Source organism: Pteropus medius, unplaced genomic scaffold, assembly GCF_902729225.1.
Source record: "Pteropus medius unplaced genomic scaffold, Ma_sr-lr_union100, whole genome shotgun sequence".
Taxonomy (NCBI): Eukaryota; Metazoa; Chordata; class Mammalia; order Chiroptera; family Pteropodidae; genus Pteropus; species Pteropus medius.
In genome coordinates, this window is record NW_024354875.1 from 6,100,503 (window position 1) to 6,126,844 (window position 26,342).

The 26,342-nt window shown below is 35.1% G+C and overlaps 1 protein-coding gene and 1 long non-coding RNA gene across 5 annotated transcripts in view; both read left to right on the forward strand.

The window, feature by feature from the left end:
- Positions 1-26,342, forward strand: part of CUL3 (cullin 3) — a 91,128-nt gene that overhangs the window by 21,593 nt on the left and 43,193 nt on the right. For 2 of the 3 annotated variants that reach the window (XM_039855760.1, XM_039855762.1), the window contains one exon: positions 18,001-18,114. In XM_039855760.1, coding sequence (XP_039711694.1) covers positions 18,001-18,114 — 114 coding nt within the window. Of the gene's footprint in view, positions 1-322; positions 450-18,000; positions 18,115-26,342 lie in introns of those variants that run through there. The other variant, XM_039855763.1, reaches the window with a different exon arrangement.
- Positions 456-11,728, forward strand: LOC120597078 (uncharacterized). 2 transcript variants are annotated; one of them, XR_005651332.1, is made up of 3 exons: positions 456-2,452; positions 9,190-10,873; positions 11,491-11,728. It is a non-coding gene; the product is annotated as an uncharacterized LOC120597078 (long non-coding RNA). The 2 variants fall into 2 exon arrangements; XR_005651331.1 differs by having other exon boundaries at positions 9,190-11,728.

A 26,342-nucleotide genomic window follows, 5' to 3' on the forward strand; every position in this document is an offset into this window, starting at 1 on the left:
AGAACAAGAAAATTCTTTTACTTAACCAAAGAACAATGCTCAAAATCTGACAGTTTAACATTAATATAATACTGTTATCTAATACAGTCCACATGTAAATTCACTAGTTGTCCCATGTCGCAGTGATGTCCTTTATAGTAGTTTGTTTTCTGATCCAGGATCCAATCCAGGATCACACACACAATTCCACAGCCTTTCTTTGTCTTCCAGCACATTGACATTTTTGAAGAGTATAGGTCAGTTGTTTTGTAGATTGTCCCTCAGTTTTTGGTTTGTCTGATTGTTTCCTCATGACTAGTTTCAGGTTATGCATTTTTGGCAGGAATAATACATAAGTGATGTTGTGTCCTCAGTGCATCACATCAGGAGGCACATGATGTCAGTTTATCCCATTATTGGTGATGTTAACTTTGATCACTTGGTGTCCGCCAGATTTCTCCACTGTGAAGGTACCTTTTTTCCCTTTGTAATTCATAAGTAATTTGTTCAGATATATTTTGAGATTGTATAAATATCCTGTTCCCCAGAAACTTTCATGTGATGGTTTTAGCATCCATCGATGATTCTTGCATGAATCATTATTACTCTAGTGGTTGCAGAATAGTCACTTTCTATTTCTACTGTTCCTTCTACAAGTCCTTTCTCTTAAGTGGGGTTACATGAGCAGGTAGCTAGTATCTCATAAAGCAGGTGATTGTGTTCTTCATGCAATCAACAGTTTTTTGTTAAGTGCCTACTATGCACAACTTTCTAGGAAAATACAGTAGATGCAAAGATATATATGATACTTTGCCTTCCTAAGTTTGTTTTTACTCTGATGTGAGAGTTGTTATACACATTTAGATAACAGTTTGAGGCATTATATAATAAAGTGGTAAATGAATTGTATAGACAATAAACAGCTTAGGAATTCCAATGAGGGAGAGATTACCTGGGCTGTAAGATTTCATGGGAAAGGATCAGATTGAACTGAGCCGTGAGAAGTTTGGGATATCAGTGAACAATGAGTAAGGCATTCCAGGGATGGTAGGTGTCACATGATTATACAGAAATAAGCTGAGTACATTTAGGTGGTAAGTAGAATTTGACTGAGGTATATAATAATTTATGGAGATTAGTGGATTATAGTGTTGCAAAAATGGTTTGGGAGCAAATTGAGGAGAAACTTGAATGCTAAGCTAAGGAATTTGGACTTAATGGAAGTTTATTGGAGGTTTTTAAGTAGATGATAATGTGACAGTATTTTAGGAAGATTAAGATGGGAATGATAGAAATGTAGGATTGGGAGGATGTTTGTCAGAAGCAGGAGAAAATACGGAAAAATCCGAGTAAAGCAATAGGCTAGAAATGAATGGATGCTGTCAGAAATGCTGAAGTAAGACTAGATAGAATTTGGTTACTGAGAAAATGATGGTGCTACCAATAGAAATACCGAGAAATTATAGTGGAAAACTGATTTGGAGTAGTGGAGATGACAGATTTCGTTTTAGATTACATTGGAAATTTTTATAGTTGGCAGGCACCTTAGAAATCATTTTACATGTGAGGGAAATTGAGTGAGACCATAATAAGATACTCAAGTAGAAATATCATATGTTTGGAGATACACAGTTGAAGAGCTTGGGCAAGATTTGGCATTTGGTAACATGTATTGAGGAATAAGTATTGGAGTTCAGAGAATGAAAATCCCAGAGCCAAAGGATGAATCTTCAAAACAAACTCTAGTTAAATAGACATTGGAAATAGACTAATTTAAGAAGCTTGGCATCAAAAGAGAAGAAAAATAGAGGGGAGGTTTTGCTTAGAGCTCTTGAAAGGGAGAAAATGGGAGCAACTGTATTCTTAGATGTGGAGAGAATATGGAATTGAGAACAGTGGAGACATGAAGTTGAAGAGGAGTGTGTTCTCACTTGCCAGAGATGCCCTAGGGAATGACAATAATAATCACAACCAAATTACTGTGTGTTAGAGTCCAGTTCTAATGCTTTTACATGTGTTAGCTTAGTTATTGGTCACAATCCAATAAGTCAGATACTGTTATCTCTGTTTTACAAGTGAAGAAACTGAGGCACAGAGAATTGATGATTTGTCCAGATGCACATAGCTAGTAAATGGCCTAGATGGAATAGTATTCAGTTAGTGTGGCTTCAGGCTGGGTCCTTGCCTTCTCTGTAGATCTTCTCCTGAGGCATTGTAAATGGATCAAGATGCAGTAAATATACTGACATTTAGGGTGTGTGAGGGGCCTCAAGTAAATTGGTTCAATGTTTGTAAATAGTTCTTTATATTCTAGGTCTTGGTTTATATAATTAAAATGAAGGAATTGGCAGTAATATCTCCGTGATTCTTTAGTTCTAAAACTTAATGAATCTAATAATCCACGCATCTTCTGAAAATGAAGTGAAGAGACATGGAGAAGTCCTTTTGGGGAATCTACTAAGGAATTGCCAAGGTGGGGAAAAGCTAGCTCAGTAGGAAATGGCCTGAATGTGTGATTTTTTTTTTTAAGCGGTGCTTTGCAACGTGGGCACAGATGCAGAAAAAAACATCTGTAGTCATTGTGTTAGGATTGAGAATTGGCTTATCCAAAAAAATGACAACATGAGGGGAGGCCAGAGTGTGAAGTCATTGTTTAAGTGATTGATTTTTGGACTCTGCAACGTGGTTAGGTAGAAATTGAAGTCATGTGAACAAACAACTCCATGGTAACTGTGAGAGCTTTAGCATATTTTACGTTGCTTAAAGTGGTCCTATATCTAAGGCTGTCATTTCAAAATATAGGAGTTCCCTATAATATATTCCATAGAACATGTATTTGAGTTGATTGTACTAAAGAAGTTAAAAATATATATACTAAATTTTTAATTTTATTTCTTTTACACAGGCATTAATAATGTCACCAGCATCTGAAAATGTTCTTTAATTTTTTCTTTCACAAATATTTGACAAGCATAAAGTGTCAGTTTCTGTACTAATTTCAGCATGTCTATTGACTGATTTCTTTGTTTTAGTTAAATTAAGTTTTTGAATTTCTTTTAGTATCAATGCTTTCATTTTTGTGTTTTCCACTAATCTGACTTTATTTTTACCTTTTTTATGAAAAACAGTAACTGCGAAATACATTACCACTATATGAAGGAGACACTGCCAGAAGAAGTCTATTATCTGACAGGCAGGGCCATCATACAAAAGCCCAAAATGTTTGTCTCCTATTGAAGAGTCTCAGTTTTGCTCTGCTAAATGGGACTTTTAGGAACATTGCCAATGAAATATGCATAAGTGTAGTTTGCATGAAAATAAATATCACCTGTCTTGATCCTTCACCTTCTGACTGGGTGGTGAAGGAATGTTTAGGGTTCTGTGGTATCAAAGTATCTTCAGTCTCACAGCGTATATCCGTTTTTGTTTTGAAGCAAATGCATGGTCTGTTCAATTTTTTGTTCACTGTTTATCATTGATGCCAAGATGAGAATAGTGAACATTTTGAGGAATATTTTGGTAAAGCAGAGTGGTGTGAACTACCAGAGAGCAGGTGAAGGGAGGACACTTCAGAAACTCATTATTGGTTTTGGAAGTAAGTTCACAAAATCGAAACAGGCATAGGAAAGCTAAATGCTAATATCTTTCACTTGGTAGTGTTTTCTTCCTACCTCTAGAAGAATGTTCCTTTCAAGGAAACAGAGACCCAAAGGAATTCTGTGAATTTCTCAAGACCACAAAGCAAAACTGAGGGTGTGATGTGGCCTTTTGTGCTTCGCCATAAGAAAAATCTTGTCTTATTTTAGCAAAAATGAAAACATTTCAGAATTCACAGGGATCATTTTTTCTTTAACGGTTTTTTTTTCCTAAATAACTTTAAAAGCATGTTATACTAAGAAAAAAAGTTCTGCTACTCTCCAGTTTTAAGAATTTTAAATTACAGATTATTTTGTCAAAGCCACAAAATTATCTTTACAAGACTTATTACAGAATTCAACATTCAGAAGTATTTATTATTTGCCAGACTCTGACTTAGGTATAAGAAATGTATTGATAAATAGAATGCATCTGATCCCTGTACTTTTGGAACAGATAGACCAGTAAATAAATATTTACCTATAAAATAAAATGAAGAAAACAGGATACAGTGATAGAGAAAAATGATAGGGGCAACTACACAGCTCAAGAAAGGGCTCCTTGACGAAGTGGTGATATTTAAGCTGGAACATGAAGAATGAGAAAGGTACTCATGAGAAAAGTGGATTGAAGAGCATGCCAAGCAAAGGCAATGCCTATAAAACATTTTTTCAGATAGTCAATATTTTCAGCTTTCTGGGCCATATGTTCTCTTTCATGGCTCCTTAGCTCTCTCGTAGCACAGGAACAACAGTAAACCACACGTGATGAGTGGGTGTGGCAGCATGCCAAGAAAACTTTATTTAAAAAGACAGCCGGCCATCTTTTACGAACCCCTGAACTAGAGAAGTTGGGGTTTGGGTTGGGGGAACCAGTTGTGAATGGGACATTAAGCATTGGCAGTGGGGAAGATTGGGGCAGGGTGAGGCTGGAGAGAGAAGCAGAAGCCAGATCATGCCAGGCCTCGAAGCCAAGGTATAAGGGCTTCATACTTAATTACATGTACATTAGGAAGCCATTCAAGGATTTTAAGCAAGTGAGACAGTGACATGTAGGTTTTTAAAATATTACCCTGGTTGCTTTGTGGTACGTAAGTTAGAGGGCCCAAAGTCACAGGTTCAAGAGTTGAAATGAGGGGAAGAGAAAGGAGTAATCCAGTAGTTCAGGTCACTGGCAGATGTGATATGCACCTGTGTACAGACAGTGGGGTAGAGAAAAGTTTTCAGGTTTAAGATATATTTTTGATACGAAAAGATGATTATATGCAGGTTGATTATAGAGGATGAAGAAGAGGGAAGAATCTAAGGTGGTTTCTAGATTTTTGGCTGTTGGACAACCTGGTGATTCCATTTTTTGATATAAATTGGCGGTGAAAAGGGAACTGCATTTGCACAGGTTAATATAAAGATGCCCATGAAATTGAATATGCAAATCTAATTCTCTGAGAAGTTTGGACTGGAAATGTTTAAGTTTGGGAATTATGAGCATTTAGATGATACTTAAAGCCCTGGAAATAGGTGAAATATTATAGAAAAAGAAATGAAGCCTCCCTGTTGCTTTTTAAACATTTCATGTAGTTCGAGGGTTGTAGTGGAGACTAAAAAATGGCCAAAGTGTTAGCGGTACTTCAAGATTCAGATCTCACCTTTAATTATAAAATAAAATTCAACATTTATTTATCCGAATTGTGGTTTTCTCTGTGTGTGTGTGTGTGTGTGTGTGTGTGTGTGTGTGTGTGTGTGTGTGTGTGTGATGTTAAAAGGCAATTTTAAATTCAGAAATAAGGATAACCAGTTCTGTTGATTGTGGGCAGGGTTAGGTAAAGGTTGAGTTGTCTCTTTAAAAATTTTTCTATAGAATTTTTGAGATATAATTGACAAATGAAATTATAAGATATTTAAAATGTTTTGTTTTTGAGGAATGGTATCTTTTTAGAAGATTCCTATTTGAGGTTCACACTTGATAACAGTACAGTAACCAAGGACTAGCCTTTTCTCCTTCTAACTACTGTTGAGCACTCCATGTTTAATAAAAAAATAACTTAGAAGCAGCTGCAGTAGAAAAGTATTGGGTAAAAAGTAGGAAGAACTGGACTTTTGGCGTAATTCTTCAACTAACAGTCTTGAACAAACTGAGACTTTTCTGAATTTTGGATTATTAATTTATAAAATGAGATTAAGATTGGTTGTGTTAGCCCAAATCAGCCTTAAAATTGTATGATTACGTGTCTTTACAATTTGGAGTTATTAAGACTTATAGTTTTTTCAGTTTACTGTTCATTCCTGTACCATAATATGTGTTTAGAATAAAAATATTTTTATTTTTGATTGTTTCTTAAAGTCATGAGAGAAACTTTATTTTATTCAATATATCAAGAACTTTATCTCAATTTCGTGATGCTTAGCAGGTTTCTTAGATTTGCTTCATGCTTAATTTTCCATTGTTTTTTCACATTACTACTACTTATAGTAATAATTGAATATATGGCAGCCTCATAAATGAGCTAATTCTCATACTTTAGAAGTTTTCCTCTTAGAAATTCTAACAGCTGAACAACAACAACAAAAAAGATGTTGACTTTTTAACTCTACTGGAAACAGCTTCTTATCGCTAAAAAGACCTTTTATTCCAGTGGCTCTCAGAATCTTTCTGTCCATATATCCTATTCTTCAAATACTATCTTACTTTGATTAGATGGGAAGAAGGCAGAATAAGAGGAGCTTCATCCTGCTCACTTTGATTCATTCAGAAAACTGCCTATTAAGGATCTGTTCCGTGACAGGCACTGGTTTACTAAGCATTTGCAATATATCAAAGATCTCTGCCATTTCAAAACTCATGTTTTTGTACTTGCTTAATCTGTGCCTTATAATCCTGCTCAATTCTAAACTCTGTGTTTCACAAGTAGGAAACTTGACGCCTTGAGGGGGAATAGTTTCAATTTTTAAGTGACTTTCTTATTTGATTTTTTTTTTTTTTTGTAAACTGAAGTATTTTTTTTTTTGATAGAATAATACCTTAGTGTATTTTTGTACATAGGGTCTCATTTGCTGAAAATGTCTCCATGTGTACTATTGTGGGTTTTTTCTCTCCAGTTTTACAGGGAAAATGAAAAGAGCCAGAGTTTTAGATATTATGTTTATTTGTAGATAAATTAAGATGTTTATGTGAAGGGACTAATTGCATGTGGAAATGAAGTTGGTAATTTTATGGTAAGCTCCAGACTATTTTGTAGGCCAATTAAACAGACCGAGCTTTTCTAATAAAGCTTTTTAGTGCTTTTCCTTCCTTTCCAGCAAGTGCGAATGAATGTAGAGAGATTTTTTTAATGGCATTTATGTACAAAATATGTTATAAATGTGATTGCAGTGAATTATGAAAGATGTTGATAGAAACACTCAAGAATAAGATTTTCATTAACAGACAGATTGAGAGGCCCACAAATACCAAGTCTCTCTTGTGTTTCATCCACCAAAAAAATAAGACACCATACCTATCACCAGATACTGAGTCTGTCCTGTGTTTCAGCCACCAAAAAATAACTACAATACCATGCCTATCAGCAGGAAGCTCCCAATTTTAGAGAGGTAACCAGATCTGAAGGGGAATTATTTTGCCAGAGTTCAGGACACGGTAGAAAGAGATGGTCACGTTTGATGAGCTTTAAAGGGTTATTAAAGATTCCTCATGTAAATGAACAGTGGCAAAAAGTAGTCTCAGTAGGGAAAATAGCATGAGTAAGATCAGTGTAGATGGAACATAAAAGACTTCACATGCATTTCTAGGAAATGAGAATGGTAGTTACTTGGATTTTGAAAAACATCATAGTAGGGTTAGCTTTTATTCTGTGGGAGCCATTGGTTTTTAATCTTCGAAAAAAGACTGAAGTGGAGAAGATGGAGTAAAAGATTTAGTAGGAGTGCCACGTTCATTGCTACTTATTTTTCATTCTTTGGCCATCTTGTCCTTTTTCCTACCTTAATGGAAAATGTGAGAACTCATTATATTGAATATTGATGTTGCCTAGGGTGGTGACAGGAGTCAGAAAGAAGAGGAAGGCTGTGAGCTAGGTGTACAAACCATTAATAAATATGATACAGAAGAGTTAACCTGAATATGAGTAGGATAATACCAAAAGGGGAAGAAATTATTGGGGATAGGGTGAGGAATAGAGATTATTAGAGAGTCAGGAAGACAGCAGTCATGGGATGTGAGGGGCATAGGAAGTTGAGTAGCTTTTCCTTGGAAAGTATTAGATGTTTGGGGAGAGCCAAGTTTAAAGTGTTGTTAGGTTCACTCGTGTTAAACACCTATTTCCACATATATTGTTGAGTAGACTGTAAGCACTTGAGGGCAGGGTACCCACTCTGTCGTGTTTTCTGTTGTATTTTCTAGTGTTACTCTTTTAATATTTACTAAATAAGTTAATGAACAAACTAGGACCTGTTCCATCTTTGTATCTCCTGTTCCTTCATGAAGTTGGCACTCTAAGGAATCTCTAAAACTAATACTAGCAGTGAAATGGAAAGCATCATGGTTTATATCCATAAACTGCAGAGATGTGTTTTGTCTTCTGTATGTAGGGTAATACTTCTACCTATCCAAGGTAGTTACTGAATCTGACCACTGTTTACGCAGAGTCTGTTTCACCAATTTAAAAGTACAGGATAATTTTGGGGCTGTATGCATCTGATTTTTTGAGAATGGAGTTTGTCAGCTTACTAGATACCAGATCCTGTGACCTTGTACAACTATGGGTTTTTTTCCCCCATAGTACTCAAGAGAACAAAAATCTAATTGTCATATTGCCATACTTTGTATAGGTTTTATTACTTATTCTGTCAGTGTCCCCATTGTTCAACTTAGCTATGGTACTAATGCTATAATGGCTTTTAATGTATATCTTATTATCATAACCATTGGCAATGGAGTAGTTTACAAATGATAATTCTTACTGTCATTCTGTGGTATACTGCTTTTTTCTTTCTGTTTCCCTTTTTTTTCAACCAGTAGGTATAAAGCTACAATTTTTAATGGCATTACTTTGTACTCATAAAGAAATCCCTATTTTCTAAGGTATGTTTTTTTAAATACACCTTATGCCAAATTTAGATGAATTTTTTTATTTGCCTGAACATGTAGAAAATTTTCTTCATGTTTAGAATTATGAAAATGCGTTGTCCTAATTCCATTTCGTGCCCCTCCTTTGAACCTCACGACTTCTCTAGTGCTACTCATGGTATCCTACTTTGTATTGAGGTCATTTGAATGCTACTGTTGTAAGTTCCTCTTTTCTCCTTTCTCCCATAGAGATTATAAAGTGGCTGAATGCATTTTGTATCCCCCACAGTGCCTAGCATCCTGCTTTGCTTGTTGGAAGTAATCATTAAATATTTGATTGTCAATTTGGGGAAAGATTTTATGTAGTCTTTTGAATTAAGAACTTCACTTTGGACACTTAAAGCAAAGAGTGGGGGGAATATTGCCACTAGGAATGAATTTGATTTTGAAATTGCAATTCGTGTGCTCTTTGCAAAATGCTTAAACTTACATTACTGACTATATATACATTAGTAAATTACAGAAGAATCTTCTGATATCAGTCAAGAAAAGTTTCCCCTGCAGTGGCTGTCTTGTTAATAATACTGGTATGATTACTCTGATCAAGATTGCCACCTTTTTTCGAAAAGGTTAGTGCAAATAACAACAATCTTGTCAATCTAGAAAATATCAAGAGGGCAGTGAATTTTCTGTCATTCAGGAATCACTTGTCATTAGTGAATTCTTAAAAGTTTTAAATATCTACAGCAGTTCAGTTTAATTCTCTTAACCTCAGTAGAAGCTTACTTTGAAATACAGAATCTTAAGGTGATTATCTACAATATGAGAGAGCAACATCTATTCACCGAACTTGTATTGCAAATACTAATAATAGGAGGTTGGCTGCATTGCAAGGTCCACAAAGTATGGAGTAAAAGAATTCCTTCTAGTTACAGAGATATTTCTGTTCTATGAGGAAAAGAAAGCAAGAATCAAATGGAAATTGAGAGTTAATAAAATGCTGTATAAAATATGTGGACATGTGTATGTATATGTGTTTTATGTCACTTGTTCCTCAACATTTAAAGCACTTATGAATTTTCTGGTACTCTTGTTAAAATGCAGATTCTGGTTCAGTAGATCTTAGGCCCCAAGATTGTGCATTTCTAACAAGCTCCCAGAGGATGATGATGTTGATGATCATCATCATCTGGACTATGATATTGCTCTGCGGAACACACTTCGAGTAGCGAGATTCAAATATGTATGTGAATAATATTACAAATATGTAATACAAATAGTACTATAATAGTAGCAAATGCTTCTATGGCATTTAATGTGGGCTAGGCATTGTTCTAAGCATTTTGTGTATGTTAACTCATTTTATCTGCACAGCAGCTCCTTGAAGTAGGTGCTATTATTAAAGCTATTTTATAAAAATGATAATGCAGAGAAATTAAATTGTTCAAGGTCACACATTTCACTAAGTATGGATCTGTGATTTGAATCAGGCAGATGGGCTTTTCAGCATCTATACTCCTGTACTGCCACTGTTCAGTATATCTGACTGTTATAAAAAATAGCAAAACATTGCACTATCTCTTTTTAATATTTTAAATTGTGGATTCTTGGGGTATGGAGAAGAGTTGTAAAGCTCTTTTCAGACTATTTGTGTTGCGTTAGAAGAAATGTCTTCTGGACTCCGTGGCTTAGCTCCATAGAAATTCACTGCTGTATAAGCCACTTTTATTGATAGGTTTATGTTGCATCGCTCTGGTGCGATGAAGTGAAAATATTTTTGAGATCTTCAGGAATAATTCTTTAATGGTATTTCTTGAAAAAATAGGATTTATGTAGTGGTGAAAATTTGTAAAGTGAAAAGCCCCCAGATCACATATGCAGGACTCTGAAAAAATTCAAATGTTATAAATGGGTACTTAAATGTTATTTTTAATCATGGTAAATGTTGCATGTTTATGTAAATACTCTGGTTTCATGAGATGAAAAAAGCAATATGTTTTAGAATTTAGATCCAGGAAGGTACATAGCAGACACCCAGTGGCTCTCAGTTACTTTAAAACAATGGAAAACCCCTCTTTTAAAATCATACAAAACCAATAGAAATCATGTTTCATCAGGGGAAATGGAGCCTGCCCTGCGTGGTACTCAGGCATCTTAGCGGAGCTGATCTATCTAATCAACCCCAGTCACATTGCAGGTAAGAGGAGCTGCAGATCAGATGGATTAAGTAACTTGGTCACAGTCTTAGTAGCTGCCATAGGCGGTTGTTTGCAAATACTAATTCGATTGTTTTAGCTCCTGGGTGATTGTTAAAATACTGCAGATTTCTAGATGGTCACATCTCTTAAAATTATAGTATCTTCATGATACTTTTTAATATTCTTTGTATAATTAGCATGTGCTCCAGTTTTTCATGCCCCGGTTTATGTTTTTAATACACGATGTGTATTTTAATGCAAAATAATGTCATGGGAATTTCTGTATTTAGCAATATAATTAATACTTGGATTAAATATTGTCCTGAGTTTTGAAACTTTTTAAGAAGGAATTCCTTAACTCAGTAATCCCTATCATCATTAACTATATTGCTCAATTCTAGTTTCAGTGAACTTTAGAACTAAAATCTATAATTAGTTTTCGCTGATGAATGTCTTTGTGGTAGACATTCTATTACTATTGTCTGCCTGCGATTTTGCCTTAGGCATTAAAATATAGAGGGTGAAAAATTTTAATTAATGATTTAAAATAATTATGTGTGTGTGTTAGAGGATGGAGATACTGTGCGGATATTAATGTCTCTAATTCTCCAACCAGCTAAGAGCTACTGACCCAGGGTCCGCCTCCTTGTCAATCCATGAAGATACTTGGATGTGAAAACTCAAGGGCAAACTCATGTCTGCTGGCTTTTCCAGTCATCCTTCTTTCCATTCTCATCTTCCTTTGACCAGTAATTTGATTGATTTGAGGGTGTGTTTTTTGCAACTTGGACATTAATTCATTGGTGAATATGTTTTATTACAACATTGGAAAATAAAAGTATCCTTTTGACTTAGTAGTTCCACTTTAATCTTCTCTCAGTTTGTAATAGAGAAGACAGGAAAAGCTATATTCAGAGAAATAAAGAATGTAGTATGCTGATTTCAATTATTACAGAGTTGTTCATAAGGTTGGTATACTGAAAATAATTCACAGTTCTTTATTGTTTGACATTCAAGTTACTTTTATGAGTGAAGATTGTGGTATCATAGCTTATGTTTATGGTATAATAATAAAACAGGATCTAACTTGAAAAACAATTGCTACAAACTTTAAAAAATCAATATACAAGAAAATTAGCCTTTATTTTCATGTACAGTTCTTGAATTTTATCTCGTGTATATTCATATAGTCGCTATCAATATAGAAAATTCCCTCACACCAGAAAATTCCCCGTTTTCTTCTTATAGTCACACCTTCCCTTCCTCGACCCCCAGTACCTGGCAACCACTGATCTGTTTTCTGTCACTATAGTTTTGTTCTCTCAAAAATGTGATATAAATGTAATCATACAGTTCGTAACCTTTTGAGACTTCTTTCACTCGGCATAATTACTTTGAGATTGATCTAACTGTTGTGTGTATCAATAGTTTGTTCCTTCTTATTGCTGAGTAATAGTCTATTGTATGAATAGTTTGCTTATTCATTTACCTGTTTACTTACTGAAAGGCATTTAGGTTGTATACAGTTTCTTGTGATTATGAATAGAGCTGCTCCAGACATTCATGTACAGGTTTTTGTGTGAATATAAGTTTTCATTTCTCTAGGGTAAATACCTAGGAGTGAGATTGCTGGGTCATATGGTTAAGTATATATTTAACTTCATAAGATACTGCCACACTGTGCCATTTTGCATTCCGTCACTTTTGTAATGCATGAGAGTTCTAGTTGCTGGGAATTTTGTCAGCACTTGGTATTGTCAGTGTATTTTATTTTAGCCATTCTAATGGGTGTGTAGTGAGATCTCATCATGGTTTTAATTTGCATTTCCGTAATGGCTAATGTTGCTGAATATCTTTTCACGTGCAAAACTGTCTTTATATATCCTCTTTGGCGAAGTGTCTGTTCAGGTCTTTCACCCATTTTTTAATTGAGTCGTTTGCTTTCTTTACTGAGTTGTAAGAGGTTTTGTTTGGTTTTGTTTGGTATTTTTGTGTACACACCACACACACACACACACACACACACACACCTCTGGATACAAGTCATTTGATATTTTCTCCCAGTCTGTAGCTTGTCTTTTTATTCTTTTAACCGTATCTGCAGATCAAAAGTTTTTAACTTTGATGGTTTACAGTTTTTCATTTTTTTTTCTTTTATAGATTATGCTGTGAGTGTTACGTTGGAAATTGCTTAAAGTCTCAGATGACATTTTTTTTTCTTGTATTTTCCAGTATTTTCTTTTTCTTTGACTTACTATGGTGCTTTGAAAATGATATGCTATAACTAGATATTTTTCTCCTAAAGTAGAGGTTAATGTTGAAGGTTAATTGATGGCTTAAAAAAATCAGGACTCAGAATTGCATCAATATTATTATTATAACTATATGAAAACATTCATGTTGAAGAGATTCTGCAAGGGAAGGAACGGAAATGGCCAGTGTGGCTCTATTAAGCCAGTGGTTTCCTAATCCTGGCTGTTTTATCAGAATCACTTGGGTAGCTTTTTCACCCTTCCTCCTTCCCCCCCCAGCCTCTATAATTCCCACTGCAGGAAAAAAAAAAAATAGATTCTCTCAGATTCTCTTTCTTTGGTTCTTGAGTGGGCCTCCAGACTTTTTTTTTTTTATAAACTTTATTTTTTAGAACAGTTTTAGATTCACAGAAAAATTGAGCAGAAGGTACTGAGATTTCCCATAGGACCCCGGCCTGCACAGACACAGCCTCCCCTACTTTCAGCCTCTCACACCAGAATGGTATACTTGTTACAGTGGATGAGCCCTCGTCGACATATCTGTCACCTAGTCTGCAGTTTACATTAGGGGTCACTCTTGGGTTTTAACAAATGAATAATGAAATGTATCCTCTATTCATTATAGTACTAAACAGAAGAGTTTTACTCTTGAAAAATCCCCTGTGCTCTGCCTGTTCATCTCTCCCTCTACCTTAACCTCTGGCAACCAGTGTTTTTTTGTTTTTTTGTTTTTAGTCTCCTTAATTTTACCTTTTCCAGAATGTCTCATGATAGTTGGAATCAAATGGTATGTAGCCTTTTTATATTGTCTTCTTTCACTTGGTTATGTGCACCTGTTTCTTCCATGCCTTTTCATGGCTTGATAGCTCATTTCCTTTTAGTGCTAAATAATATTCTCTTGTCTGGATGTGCCTCATTTTATCTGTTCACCTACTAGAGGACATCTTGGTGGTTTCCAAGTTTTGGCAGTTATGAATAAAGTTGCTATAAACATCTATGTGGGCAGTTTTGTCTGGACGTAAATTGTCAACCCCTTTGATATTTATACCAAGGAACATAATTACTGCGTTGTGTGATAAGAATACGTCTAGTTTTGTAAGAAACTGCTAAATCGTCTTCCAAAGTGGCTGTACCGTTTTGCATTTCCACCAGCAGAGAATGAGAATGCTTGTTGCTCTTCATCCTCACTGGCATTCGGTGTTGTCAGTATTTGGGATTTTGGCCGTTCTAATAGTTGAGTAGTGATATCCCATTGTTTTAGTTTGCAATTCCGTAATGATCAGATGGGGAACGTCTTTTCATATGCTTATTTGCCAAGGATTCTTTTGATGAGGTGTCTAGGTCTATTGACAATTTTTTAAATTGGCGGGTTTTTTTTATTATTGAGTTTTATGAATTCTTTGTATGCAGTAAGTCCTCACTTAACATACCTTCTGTGACTTTTAAGTGAAATGATATATAACAAAACCAATTTTACCATAGGCTAAGAAACAAAGTTGAACAGTCCTTTATCAGATAAGTCTTTTGCAAATATTTTCTCTTATTCTGTCTTGTCTTCTTATTCTCTTGATCAAAATCGGTTGCTCTTCAAATGATTCTAATTCTCTGCCAGGTTTGTAATCTGTTTCAAACGATTTTGTATTGCTTTATCCTTTGCAAGGCTAGTGCCATACACAGCTGTCAGTTTCAACTACTCATTTTAGCCTCTTTGTCACAGCTGATTCCATCCTACTCTCAATTTCCATGGCTTTGTTACTTGTTCTGGCTTGTCGCACTCCTCAAATTCCCACTCTTCATCTGGATAACCATGTAGGTTTTCTTAAGGAATAATGCTGGTCATACTTACTTGCTGTCCCCTTTGGATCTGGTACCACCTCTGTAGCAGGGTTCCTTCCCATTTGCCTTTGCTGGTGCAAAACCTAATGATGGTTGTGTTAGGGTGTGAGATGAACAGTGTTTCCCCCACCACACACACACTATCCTCACTTTCTTTTTCAAAATTTCTGTATTGTTATATTAATAATTTGTAAAATAAGGTTTATTTTTTTTCTCACTTAATGTGTATTTCGGTTCATATGCCAACTTCTTTTTAAGAGCCTTTTTTAATTTTCATAAAGGTTGAATTTTCATCTCATTCCTATGGTTTTATTGTATATATTTGAAAAAATATCCATTTACTTTTTATGTATCAGAGTAGAAAGATAATTTTCTCATGTAGCATTAGAGATGATTTTTTTCCCATAGAGTGATCTGAATAATTAAGAGGAAGTTACAGCAATTGTAAGGAATTTATTTTACATCTCTTAGGCATATATCTGTGTATGCGTAATCATTCAAAAATAAATATCACAAAATTAAATCTTAATAGCTGTTTTCTGCTAAGTAATATTCACTGTCATTGATTTGTAAGGATCGTTTTTTAAAGTGTGTAAACAGTTTTATTATTTATGACATATTGTGCTAGTTGATCACATTCTTGTTTTGTTGAAAGACAGGTATAAGTGTAAATATTACATAAATACTTCTTGCTATGTTTTATTTTAAAGCGTATAAATTAGTGATTTTAAAGAACATGTATTTTATAACTTTTAAAATTTAATTGGTCATTTTTTTCATTCATCATGGTGACTTTAATACTGGTAACACATTACTCGATTTTATAACAAAGGGGTATACAGAATTTTTAAAATAATTAATTGCTAGATATTCTGGGTGTTTGAAATATATAACTTATTATGTAGTACAATTTCTCTAGCATTGTCATGATTTTAATTAATTGACACTCAAAATTTAGTGGTTCAGTGAAAATATGAAGTTTGGTGAATAATTGTGTAAATAGGTACATTTTCAACTGACTGTGGTTTTTTGTTTTGTTTTTCAGCGTCAGGTACCTTAGGAATTTGCATCTGACAAGTGGTAGACATGAATTGAAATAAATGATTAATTATCCACTTTGCATAATAGTGTTTAACACAGTACTGTCTGCTAACCCACATGGATGTTTATCATGTTTGATATAGTCACATATTTATAGAATAATTTCTCGGTGATGTATTTTGAAGTCCAGGAACTTCAAAATGCATCTTGTGTATAAGACAGAATACAGTTGTGAACAAAAGATTAAAAATAAAATTCTAAATTATGTGGTATAGGCTTGTGGTTTTCATAGTACATGTTTAGTAGAATAGGTATGTTGTCTCATCACTAAAATTTCTTGATGACCTCTTTTCCTCTAAAATATAGGAAAAAATAAATTAGATACAGTTTTCTCAATTTGAACTTATTGTCCTATGCATTGGGAACAGTGTATTACGTGTATTTTCATTCAGTGTTTGGCCTCCAGCTACTTGTTTATACTAGTTATAATATACAACATTTTATTTATATGTGTTTAGAATATTGGTTTATAGATAACTAACTGTAAATCTCAACACATGTATTAAATAATTTGTTTCTCAAAAAGCACCATGACTTCAGATTCTCCTCAACCCAAAAAAGTTTACTACTGTAGATTATCTTTGGTATAGGATGTTTGGAGATAAAGATGTCTGGTTAAGTTGGAGTTACTGAGAGTTGAGCTAGACCATGGAGGATTAGTTGGATTTGAATAACTGGAGAAGCTGGTAATGTAGTCCCAAAGTGTTGTAGGAACTTAGAGAACAAACGCACTACTTTTTTATAATAAAGCTAGAACCAGAGTCTAGATTCTGTTTCCTAGTCAAATAATCTTTCCATTGGACTGATAGCATAGCAGGAAGAAGTAGTGGTCAGCAACCTCTCATTGGAGGTGGCAGTATGGTTGTGGACTATGTAAAGGAATTTTTGAAGTCTGCCTAGTCATAGCAGGATTGCATCAAAAAGGCATTTCAGACTCGGAAACTTTATGTGCAAAGGCAGATACCCTGGAAGTGCGTGCCATGTTAGAAGCTGATCGTGGTATTGGAGAGTGAGAGGCAGTAAAGGGTCTTCTGTGCTCAGGCACTGTTCAGGGTATGGGAGGTGCACATGGAAGAGACAGAGGCCCTGCTGCTGTGGAGCTTACATTTTAGTGGGAGAAGCATTAAACAGATAAACAATAATATAGTAGGTACTGATGAGTACTGTGAGAAAAAATAAAGTGTAAGATAAAAGAGTAAAGATAGGGGCTGTCGTTTGAAATCGAGTGGTCAGGGAAAACGGCTCTGAGGAGGTGAAACTTTAAGAAGAAAGTGAGGGAGTGAGCTCTGAATCAAGGCAGAAGAAATGGCAGAGCATGTGTGCTGTGTGCAGCTCCGTTGTAGCTGGAGTATACTAAATTAATAGTTTATGCTTGCTGAGTGTTTACTGAGTACCAGGCACTGTCCTAAGTGTGTTACAAGTGTTAATTCAATCCTTACAGTCTTACGAAATGGACACTATTTCACCTATAAGGAAACTGAAGCATAGAGATTCAATAATTTACCCAAAATCACACTGCTAGTCAGGGAGCTGGGATTTGAGCCCAGGTAATTTGACTCCAGAATCAGTGATCTCACCATTCTTCAAAAGTAGGTGAGGAGAAGTGTAGTTGGAGCAATAGCTTGGGGCCAATTCTGCAGTTCCTTATGAGTATTTAGGATTTTATTCTGACTGATGTTAAGAAACGCCCAGGAGGTTGCTTTATGATTTGGAGGTCAAGGGAAGGGTCTGGACTACAAAACACATTTATTAGTTTTCTGCACATCATAGGTTACATTATAGCTTAACATATTTCTACTGGCCTGTAACATATTTCTTTAATTTACAATTAAAGATTCTACTTCATTACTTTATTGAACAGATATGTGCATGTATACATATGAGCGCGCGCACATGTGTGTGTATAAACAAACTGTAATGAACTCTTCTGTTAATAGGTGCGAGAAGATGTACTTAATTCATTGAATAACAACTTTCTTCAAACGCTAAATCAAGCTTGGAATGATCATCAAACAGCTATGGTGATGATTAGAGACATACTAATGTATATGGTAAGTAGAGCTTCTTGTGTCTTTTCTTTAAGAATTTAGGCATTTCAAAATAAAATGTTTGCTTTCTGTTACATTTAGTTGGATAGTTATGTCAGTGTTGAAGGTGCTTTTTTTTTAATAATATATTTTTTGCAAGGGCCACCTTATATGAATGAAGTCATATTCTCAATGATTAGTAGAATGGAAAACTGAAAGGGAAAGGTTTAATTATTTCTCATTACCTAGTACTTGTGCTTAAAAATGGGAAATATTAAAAAGCTTTATTAATATCTCTTGAATAAGGGTGGTTGAAATGACATAATAGATGTAAGCTGAATATTCTATTACAAGTTTTTAAAACCTCGTGTCCTTATATCTTCAGCGACGGAGCGTCATGTTAGTACCAATATTTTTGTAATAATGATACTCTAATAGCTGCCATCTATATTCCTAACAGTAAATCTTTACAGTATACATATTCTTCAGATATATATTCCATTTTTCACCTATTATTATTTTTTGTTTTATCAGTCAAGAAAAATACTGTGATCAGCATGACAGTTTGGAAAACATTTACTTATGGTGTTTAATTACCTTCAAAGAGATTAAACTATCAGGTTTTTTTAACTTTAGTGTGATTATAGAGTGAAACTAGAGTCATCAAGCCAAATTATTCTGTCACTGCACTGCAAAATTATCAAGTCTAATAACTTGTTACTTCATTGCTTGGGAATTGGACATGATTTTCTTTAACCTTTTGCTTTCTGCTTTTCACTTTTCAGTTTCTTTAGTTTTGATTTTTTACTTGTAATATAGTGGTGACAGCTTGTCCTAGTTTCTTTTAATATTTGGAAAGAATTTTCAGTGAAAGCAAAACAGCTCTAAACTTTTTCGTCCTGCTGAGTGAATTCAGTCAGATCTCTTACCCTGGTTTTGTAGGCCTTGGTGGCAAGGGGTCAGGGAGAGGCTACTTCATTTTTCAGGGGGTTTATAAAGGATAGAACAAATTATTTGGTCTTCCTGAACCTCGTTTTCCTCTTTAAGATATTGATACATATTGTGTGGGCATTTTGAGGCAAATGACATGCCATGTGAAAACATCATAATGTCTGGGATATAAATGTGAAATTAGTTAACTTACTACTGTTATCTTTTAAGTTTTGGATTTGGCAAGTCTTTAAATTCTTAACACTAACATTAAGATAGAAAACCACTTGTAATTTCATGGTCCATTGATCTACCGATAAATAAGTATTTTAATTATACACATTGACTCATATTATTTTTAAATTTTGTTTTATTTCAGTTCCTTTTTTTCAGTCTCAAATGAAATCTCAAACCTTGGATCCTGGCTGTTAAGTGACCATAGTCAAGTTCATTCATCAGCTAGCTTCCTTATTTATAAAATGAAAAAACTATTGTACCAACTGGGTAGGCTAGCTGTAAGGCTTAAAGGAGCCATTCATGTGAAGCACTTACAGGGCCCCGGACCATAGTTATGTGCCTAGTAAGATAAACTGGTATTGATATTTCTTGTCACTTTATCCTTTCATCCCATTCATCTGGTACTATCACAGCCCTGGATAAACCCTTCAACTTAAACCTTTCCTGGGCCTCTGCTGGAGGAAATGCCACGTGGTAGATTACTGCCACTGTTTGTCCATTGTCACAAACCTCCAATCAGCTCTCCACACTGCCCAGCAGTCTTTCTCTAGTCAGCTCATTCCACCACTTTGAAATGATTATTTCTCTTCAAACCTCCAGCTCTCCTGCTGGCCTTTTAATAAATGATCTTGCTTTCTACTTCTCAGAGAAGAGAGAAGGCTTCAGGTGGAAACTTGTTCAGATCTTGCTACTGAATCTACAATTTTACCTGTATTTTTTCCCCTTTTGTATTTTTCTTTTTCTCTCCTGTTTTAATGGACCTGATTGTGTCTTCTGTAAAAGGCCAGTTCTCTACCTATAAGAATGCAGTCCCTTTCTTCCTTGTCAAAAGCTTGAAGTATTTTCAGGTTCTGCCTTTTTACTGGGTCTTACTCATCAGCTTTAGACATGTTTCACCACCCACATCCTCTGCATAAAATTCCACTAAATTTTCTCTTGGACCCCTACATTGCCATTCACAGCTGAATATCTCAAGAAATGTTGACCCTTGTCATCTCACTTTTCTCATCTTTCATTCACTTTGAATATGATCCAGTTAAGCTTTCCGCCAACTATTCTTTTCAGTCTTGCTCTTATTAGGATCACCATATCTGCACATCTCTGAAGGCAAAGATCACTGAAAATTTTCATACTCCTTGATCTCTTTCAGCAGTATTTGGCAGTTGACTAGTCTTTTCTTCTAACACGTTGAGTCCTTAATTTCTGTGACAAAGCACTCCTTTGGTATGCCTCTTACCTTTCTGACCCTTCTCAGCTTGTCTCCTCCTCTGCCCCATAACTAGAGGCATCCTTGGGACTTAGTCCTAGATTTCCTTCTCCTGCTACACCTACCGCATTTTCCACCAGAGCTTCATTTAATGCCTCTGTGCTGATGAGCTGACGATTCCCACGTTATGTCTCCAGCCTCATTCTCTGAGATCCAGACTCAAATATTCCTTCATCTCGTCGATGGCCCCCTTCATTGTTTGAGAGGTACTTCAAACTTAGCATTTCCATATGAGCTCATAATCGGTGTCTTTTCATTTGTTCGTGCCAAAAACCTGAGACTTACTCTTATCAGTTTCTTCTTCTCTCCCTATATCATGTGTTTCTAGAATCTGTAATATCTCTCTGTTTACGTATCTACTGCCCAAGACCAAAGTACCTTAATTTCTCTCTTGGAGCATTCAGTCACTAGGCTTATAACATTCATCGTGCCCCTCTCTTTTTCATATTGCTCCTAGAGTTACTATTTTAAGCACATTATTATGTTACTTCCTTGCTGAAATCTTTCTCATCTTGGAATCTTCACAATGTCTTCTGTCTGGAAATGTTTCCGGAATGTTTCCTCTTTATGTGAGCTGCTCCTACTTATCCTTTTAAGTCTTAGCTTAAATTCCCATAAGCTTTCCCCGACCCACGCTATACGTACTCCTCACTGGCTGCAGGGCCTCTTACTCTCCCCAGTACCATTCCTTTGCAGCATTTATCACATTCTTTAACAACTGTTTGGTGCCTCGTTTTCCAGCGAGATCGAACTTTATGAGGAGGGGCCAGTGTCTCTGTCACCATACTGTGTCTCCACCACCTATTAGAGGTCCTTGCACAGAGTAGACACTTATATAAATCTCGAGTGAATTAATATACACAGATTCTTTTTTAATATTTCGTGCTTTTTCAAAATGCTTATTAAAATATGTTCCTTTTATATTCAGAAATTAAAGTTTTGATGAGATAAACTCTTGTTCCACAAACTAGAATTCTTTCATTTTCATATCCTTCATTCTCTTTATCTTGCATTTTTATGTGCAGCGTTCTGGGCTTAATAAAATGAGTGCTTTTTAGAATTAAAATAGAACATATACAATTGAAATGTAGAGAAATAAAGTATATAAAATTATTTTTTGAAAAATGTATGCACTCATGTAACCAGTAAATATGTCACTTAGGATACATAAATGCTTTTTATTATCCAAAAATCAAGTTTGTTATTCTGTTGACATCTACCTTATTTTAAAAAATATTTTTACTCTCATTTCAGACTTTCTCAGGTCACATTACTTGCTAGATAGGGCATATACGTGAGGTGTACTGGAGACTGAACAGATTTTTTCCCATGAACATTGGCTCAAACGTTGGAATTTTATTGCTCAGGCACAGAGAGGGAGCAGAGAAGATGCTTCACTATCTATCCACCTACCACCTACTCAGCTAGCTGACTTACTCTTAACAAGGAGGTGTCTGTGTCTAAAATGTCATGCGTGAGCCTCAGTGTTTAGATACTGTGGGACAAACTAACTCTTGAAAATGAAAATGTATTCACAGGTTACATGGAAGCAGCTGTTGGTCAGAATTCATCCCACATAACTGTGGTTTGGGAGGTTCAGTGTTTCAGAAAGAAAAGTGTTCATGTCTCTAGATGGAACATGTGACCGCTAGTTTCTGCCACTCCACCTCTTCCTATGTTTGAGGCTTGCATTATCTCTTTGGCCCCTAAAGGTAGTAGAGTTTGTAATCTCCACTTTATTTAAATTAGTTATTTTTAATTAATTTTTTTCCTAAACAATAGTTAACATGTTGAACTTTTAAGATTGGTTTGGGGGTACCCAGTATAAGCTTTATTTTCAGTTTTATTTGTTTATAAGATTAATAATTGGGGGAAATATGAATACTTTATGGAGAAAGTTTGTTGTATTATAGGTTATATAGTATTTTTAATTATTATAGTCCACAAGTAAAAAATATTTAGTTCATTTTTTCCCCTTAAACTATAAAAATGAATATAATGTTAAGGGGAAATTAAATTATGGATGGTATTCTATAGGCTAGTTTTGAGCAATTAGAATTAATGTCAAAGGAAATAGGAAAGCATTTCCTTTCATGACATATAGGTTATGATAAACTATATGTCATAAAACTATGGTGAATTTCAAAGATATTTTTATGTTTTTACTTGAATTTGTCTATATTACCAGTGAGTTTGACAAACAGCAAGGATACAGTAGTAGAGCAGGTTAGTCTTAAAGATTAGAGGCTCTAAATTCAAAATCATGGGGAGAGAGTGCTGCTTTGAGATATTTGGGAAGTCATCAAGGATGGGTAAAAAGGTGAGGTGGAATGTAGCAACGACTTTGGCAAGGAGCTGAAGGAGGAACTGTCTCCTGATGCTCTTGTCTTCTTAGTTAAGTAGAAGGTGGGACCATCAGTTTAGGGTGACAGAGGTGTGTGAGTATTGAGGAATGTGGTAGGCTGAATAATGGTCCTCCAGGTATGTCCATGACTCATCTCTGGAATCTAAGAAACTTTGCAGTTGTGATTAGGTTAGGGATTTTGAGATGACTTTGTTGTAAGTTATCCTGGTGGGTCCAGTGGAATCACAGGGTGCTTTTGAAAGGTTCGCAGGAGGGTCAGAGTCAGAGAAGAAAATGTGATGACAGATGCAGAGGTTGGCATGATACAGTCTGAAGGTGGAGGAGGGCTACAGCCAAGGAACACAGTGGCCATTGGAAACTGAAAAAAGTAGGGAAGTGGATTCCTCCCTCAGAGCCTCCGAAAGGAAGCAGCCTGCAGACATTTTCACATTAGCCCCGTGAAACTGATGTCAATCTCCTGAACTCTAGATCCGTAGGAGAATATATAAAATACTCGATTTGTGATCATTTGTTTAGCAGCAATGGAAACTAATACAAGAAAAAGGTTTGGAATCTCTCCTGTGCTGGGTCAGCCATCTGGAAATAAGTGGATCATCTGTAGCTGTGAGGGGATAATTTTAGTAAATGGGCACAAATTTTGTATAGTGGAAGCAGTCAGCAGAGTTTGTACCTTTACTAAGGGGTACTTAGGAATCTCAGAGAAGAATGTTCAAAATAAGGAAGACCCACTGATAGGATTTGCCTTATTGGGTAGGGGGTAGAATGCTAAGATTGTTAGTCGCATTGATGAAATGGTTGATCGTGGGCAGCTTAATAAGTAGACAAGTGAATCATAAGGTCCCAGGAAATAGAAGCATTAGGTATTAGAGATCAGTAGACCTCAAGATCCAGTGAATGTGAGGAACAGGTTCGTTAAAGTGTGACAGGGTAGGAAAGGTGCGAAGAAAAAGATTTTCAGTGCCAGACACATTCGATATTTATTGTCTAATGATGAGGTTCAAGGTTTGCCCATATCACTCTGGGGGCTGGGGGAATCCTGGTAAGATGGGAGATGAAAATTAAGGCATCTGTCAGGAGTGTGTCAGATTGGCCATTATTTGAAAGTTGCAGTTACCAAAGGTAAATATAGATGGCAAGGAGTAGAGTTGGGAGAAATAACGGAAGCTGTTTGCTGAAGCTACCAAGGATTTATGTGTTCTTGGAGGGTAGAAATAGGATGAGAACATGAAGATGGTGGAATTTGTGAGTGTGTTTTCACCTATAGATTTTGATGCTTTTAGGTCCAAAAAACATTTCTTCTTTACAGTATTACAGATTATACATTTAGAGAAATTTTAAAATAGCTAAATTCTGGAATAGCACAGATAGATTGCTTAACAATCTTTTTGGCACTTTCTCTGCTTTCAAAATGCTATCTTTAGTGGAAAATGAGATCCAATGGCTTTTGGCTATTAAGTTTCACCTCTGTTCAGTATTTTTACTGTCTGCTTTTGCAAGAAGGGTCTGTATAAAACAGGCTCTACCCATACATGCTCTAGGTTTTGCATTTGTGACTGAGAGTATAATACCTTGGCATGTTTTTATAGTTAGGTCAAAAGCCAGGTACTAGGCCTTTATGTAAAATAAAAACTAGGAAATCATCATAAATACTTTATAGGTTGAGTGTTTTACTTGGTAATTAGTATTTCTTCCTTGCCTTCCATGTCAGTTTCTGTTTCACACAAATTAATAGAACCATAAATCTCTTGATTACTATGCCCCATGAACTGGTTTTGTGTGTGTACAGCGATGATGTAGCAGTCCATGACTTGAATTTAAGGAGGCGAGTATTTTTATTCAGCATGAAGTAAACGCCGTGGTATGCTCAGAAATAGATAATGTATTTCTTGATATAATAAAGGAAGTAAAACTTTGTACATAAAGGGGCCTGCTCCCAGTATGTATGTATATGTATATATATGACATTTGGAGTAGTGAGAAAAATATTTAATGATGAATTAAGAGACACTCAACTCTAGTTCTTTGTCATTAATTTGCTTAAATCATTTAACCTCTCTGGGTAAGACTCTTGTTTACTTATCTATAAAGAAAGTGTGTGTTATGTATCAGGCCCCCTTCTACAAAGCCGTGTTTCCTTTTTCCAAGTTCTTCTATCACTGGGAAATTTTGTGGCGTGGACATCTGTTTGGGGAGATAATCCAGGGTTCCCAAGCTTGGTCTAAGAACAGCGACTTTGTAGTTGATCCCAGTGTAAGCTATCAAAGCACATTGGAAATCTTTTCTATTTTGTTTCTTCTCTCATTTTTTTATTTCGAATCTGATATTAAAATCCTCATTGAAGAGGTGACTTAAGATTTCTAATTGTCATCAGAAATTATTTAAAACCATCATTATTGTACTACTTAGACACCCAGATATTCGTTGCGCCTAGTAGTTATTCTACCCACTTTATAGTTAGTACCCTAGCCCTACACTAATTTGAAAGTTCTCTTTTAATTTTTTTTGAAAACATTTTTGTTGCTATGTAACAAATAAAAGTACACAAGTCATTTTTGCCCATTTTTTTAAAATGTAAGTTTTCTGGGTTTTTTTTTTAGTAATTTGTGGAAATTCTTTATATATTCTGGATATACATTCTTTGTCCGATATATGTATTGTGAAATATCTTCCATTCTAGGCTTGCTTTTTTCTCTCTTAATGGTATCTTTGAAGACAAGTTCTTAATTTCAGTTAATGCCAGTTTTTCGGTATATAATTGTTGAATAAAATGTTGCATACATTTCAGTTTGATCAGATTTATTAACCATGTTCACATCTTTCACATCTTCATTAAATTTTCTTTGTCGTCCTATCAGCTATTGAGAAATGTTAAAATTGAAATCTTCAGATTTGTAATATCATTTATTACAAATATGGATTTGTCTATTTCTCCTTTAGTTTTTATATTTTGAGGTTTTATTACAAAGTGAATATAAATATAGATTCATTTTCTCTTTCTGTTGAATTGACTTGTTTTTATGAAATGTACTTGTTTATCTCTAGTAATACTTCTTGCTTTAGAGTCTACTTTGTCTTATATTACTATATGAGCTTTCTTTTGTTTAACGTTTGCATGGCAGATTTCTTCCCATCCTTTCCTTTCCACCTTCTGTGACCTTATATTTAAGGTGTGTCACTTGTAAGTACCACACAGTAACATGCTTTTTTACCCTATCTGATAATCTTTGTTTTTAAATTGAAGCATTAATTCATTTGTATTTATGTTATTATTGATACATTGGGTTTAAATTTGCCATCCTGCTATTTTTTCTATTTGTCTCATTTGTTTCTTATTGATTTTCTCAGCTTTCTTGCCTTCTTTAGGTGCATTAAGTATGTTTTATTATCTCATTCCCCTTCCCCTTTAGCTGTTATTTATATATACTCTTTTTTAATTATTATAGCAGTTACCTT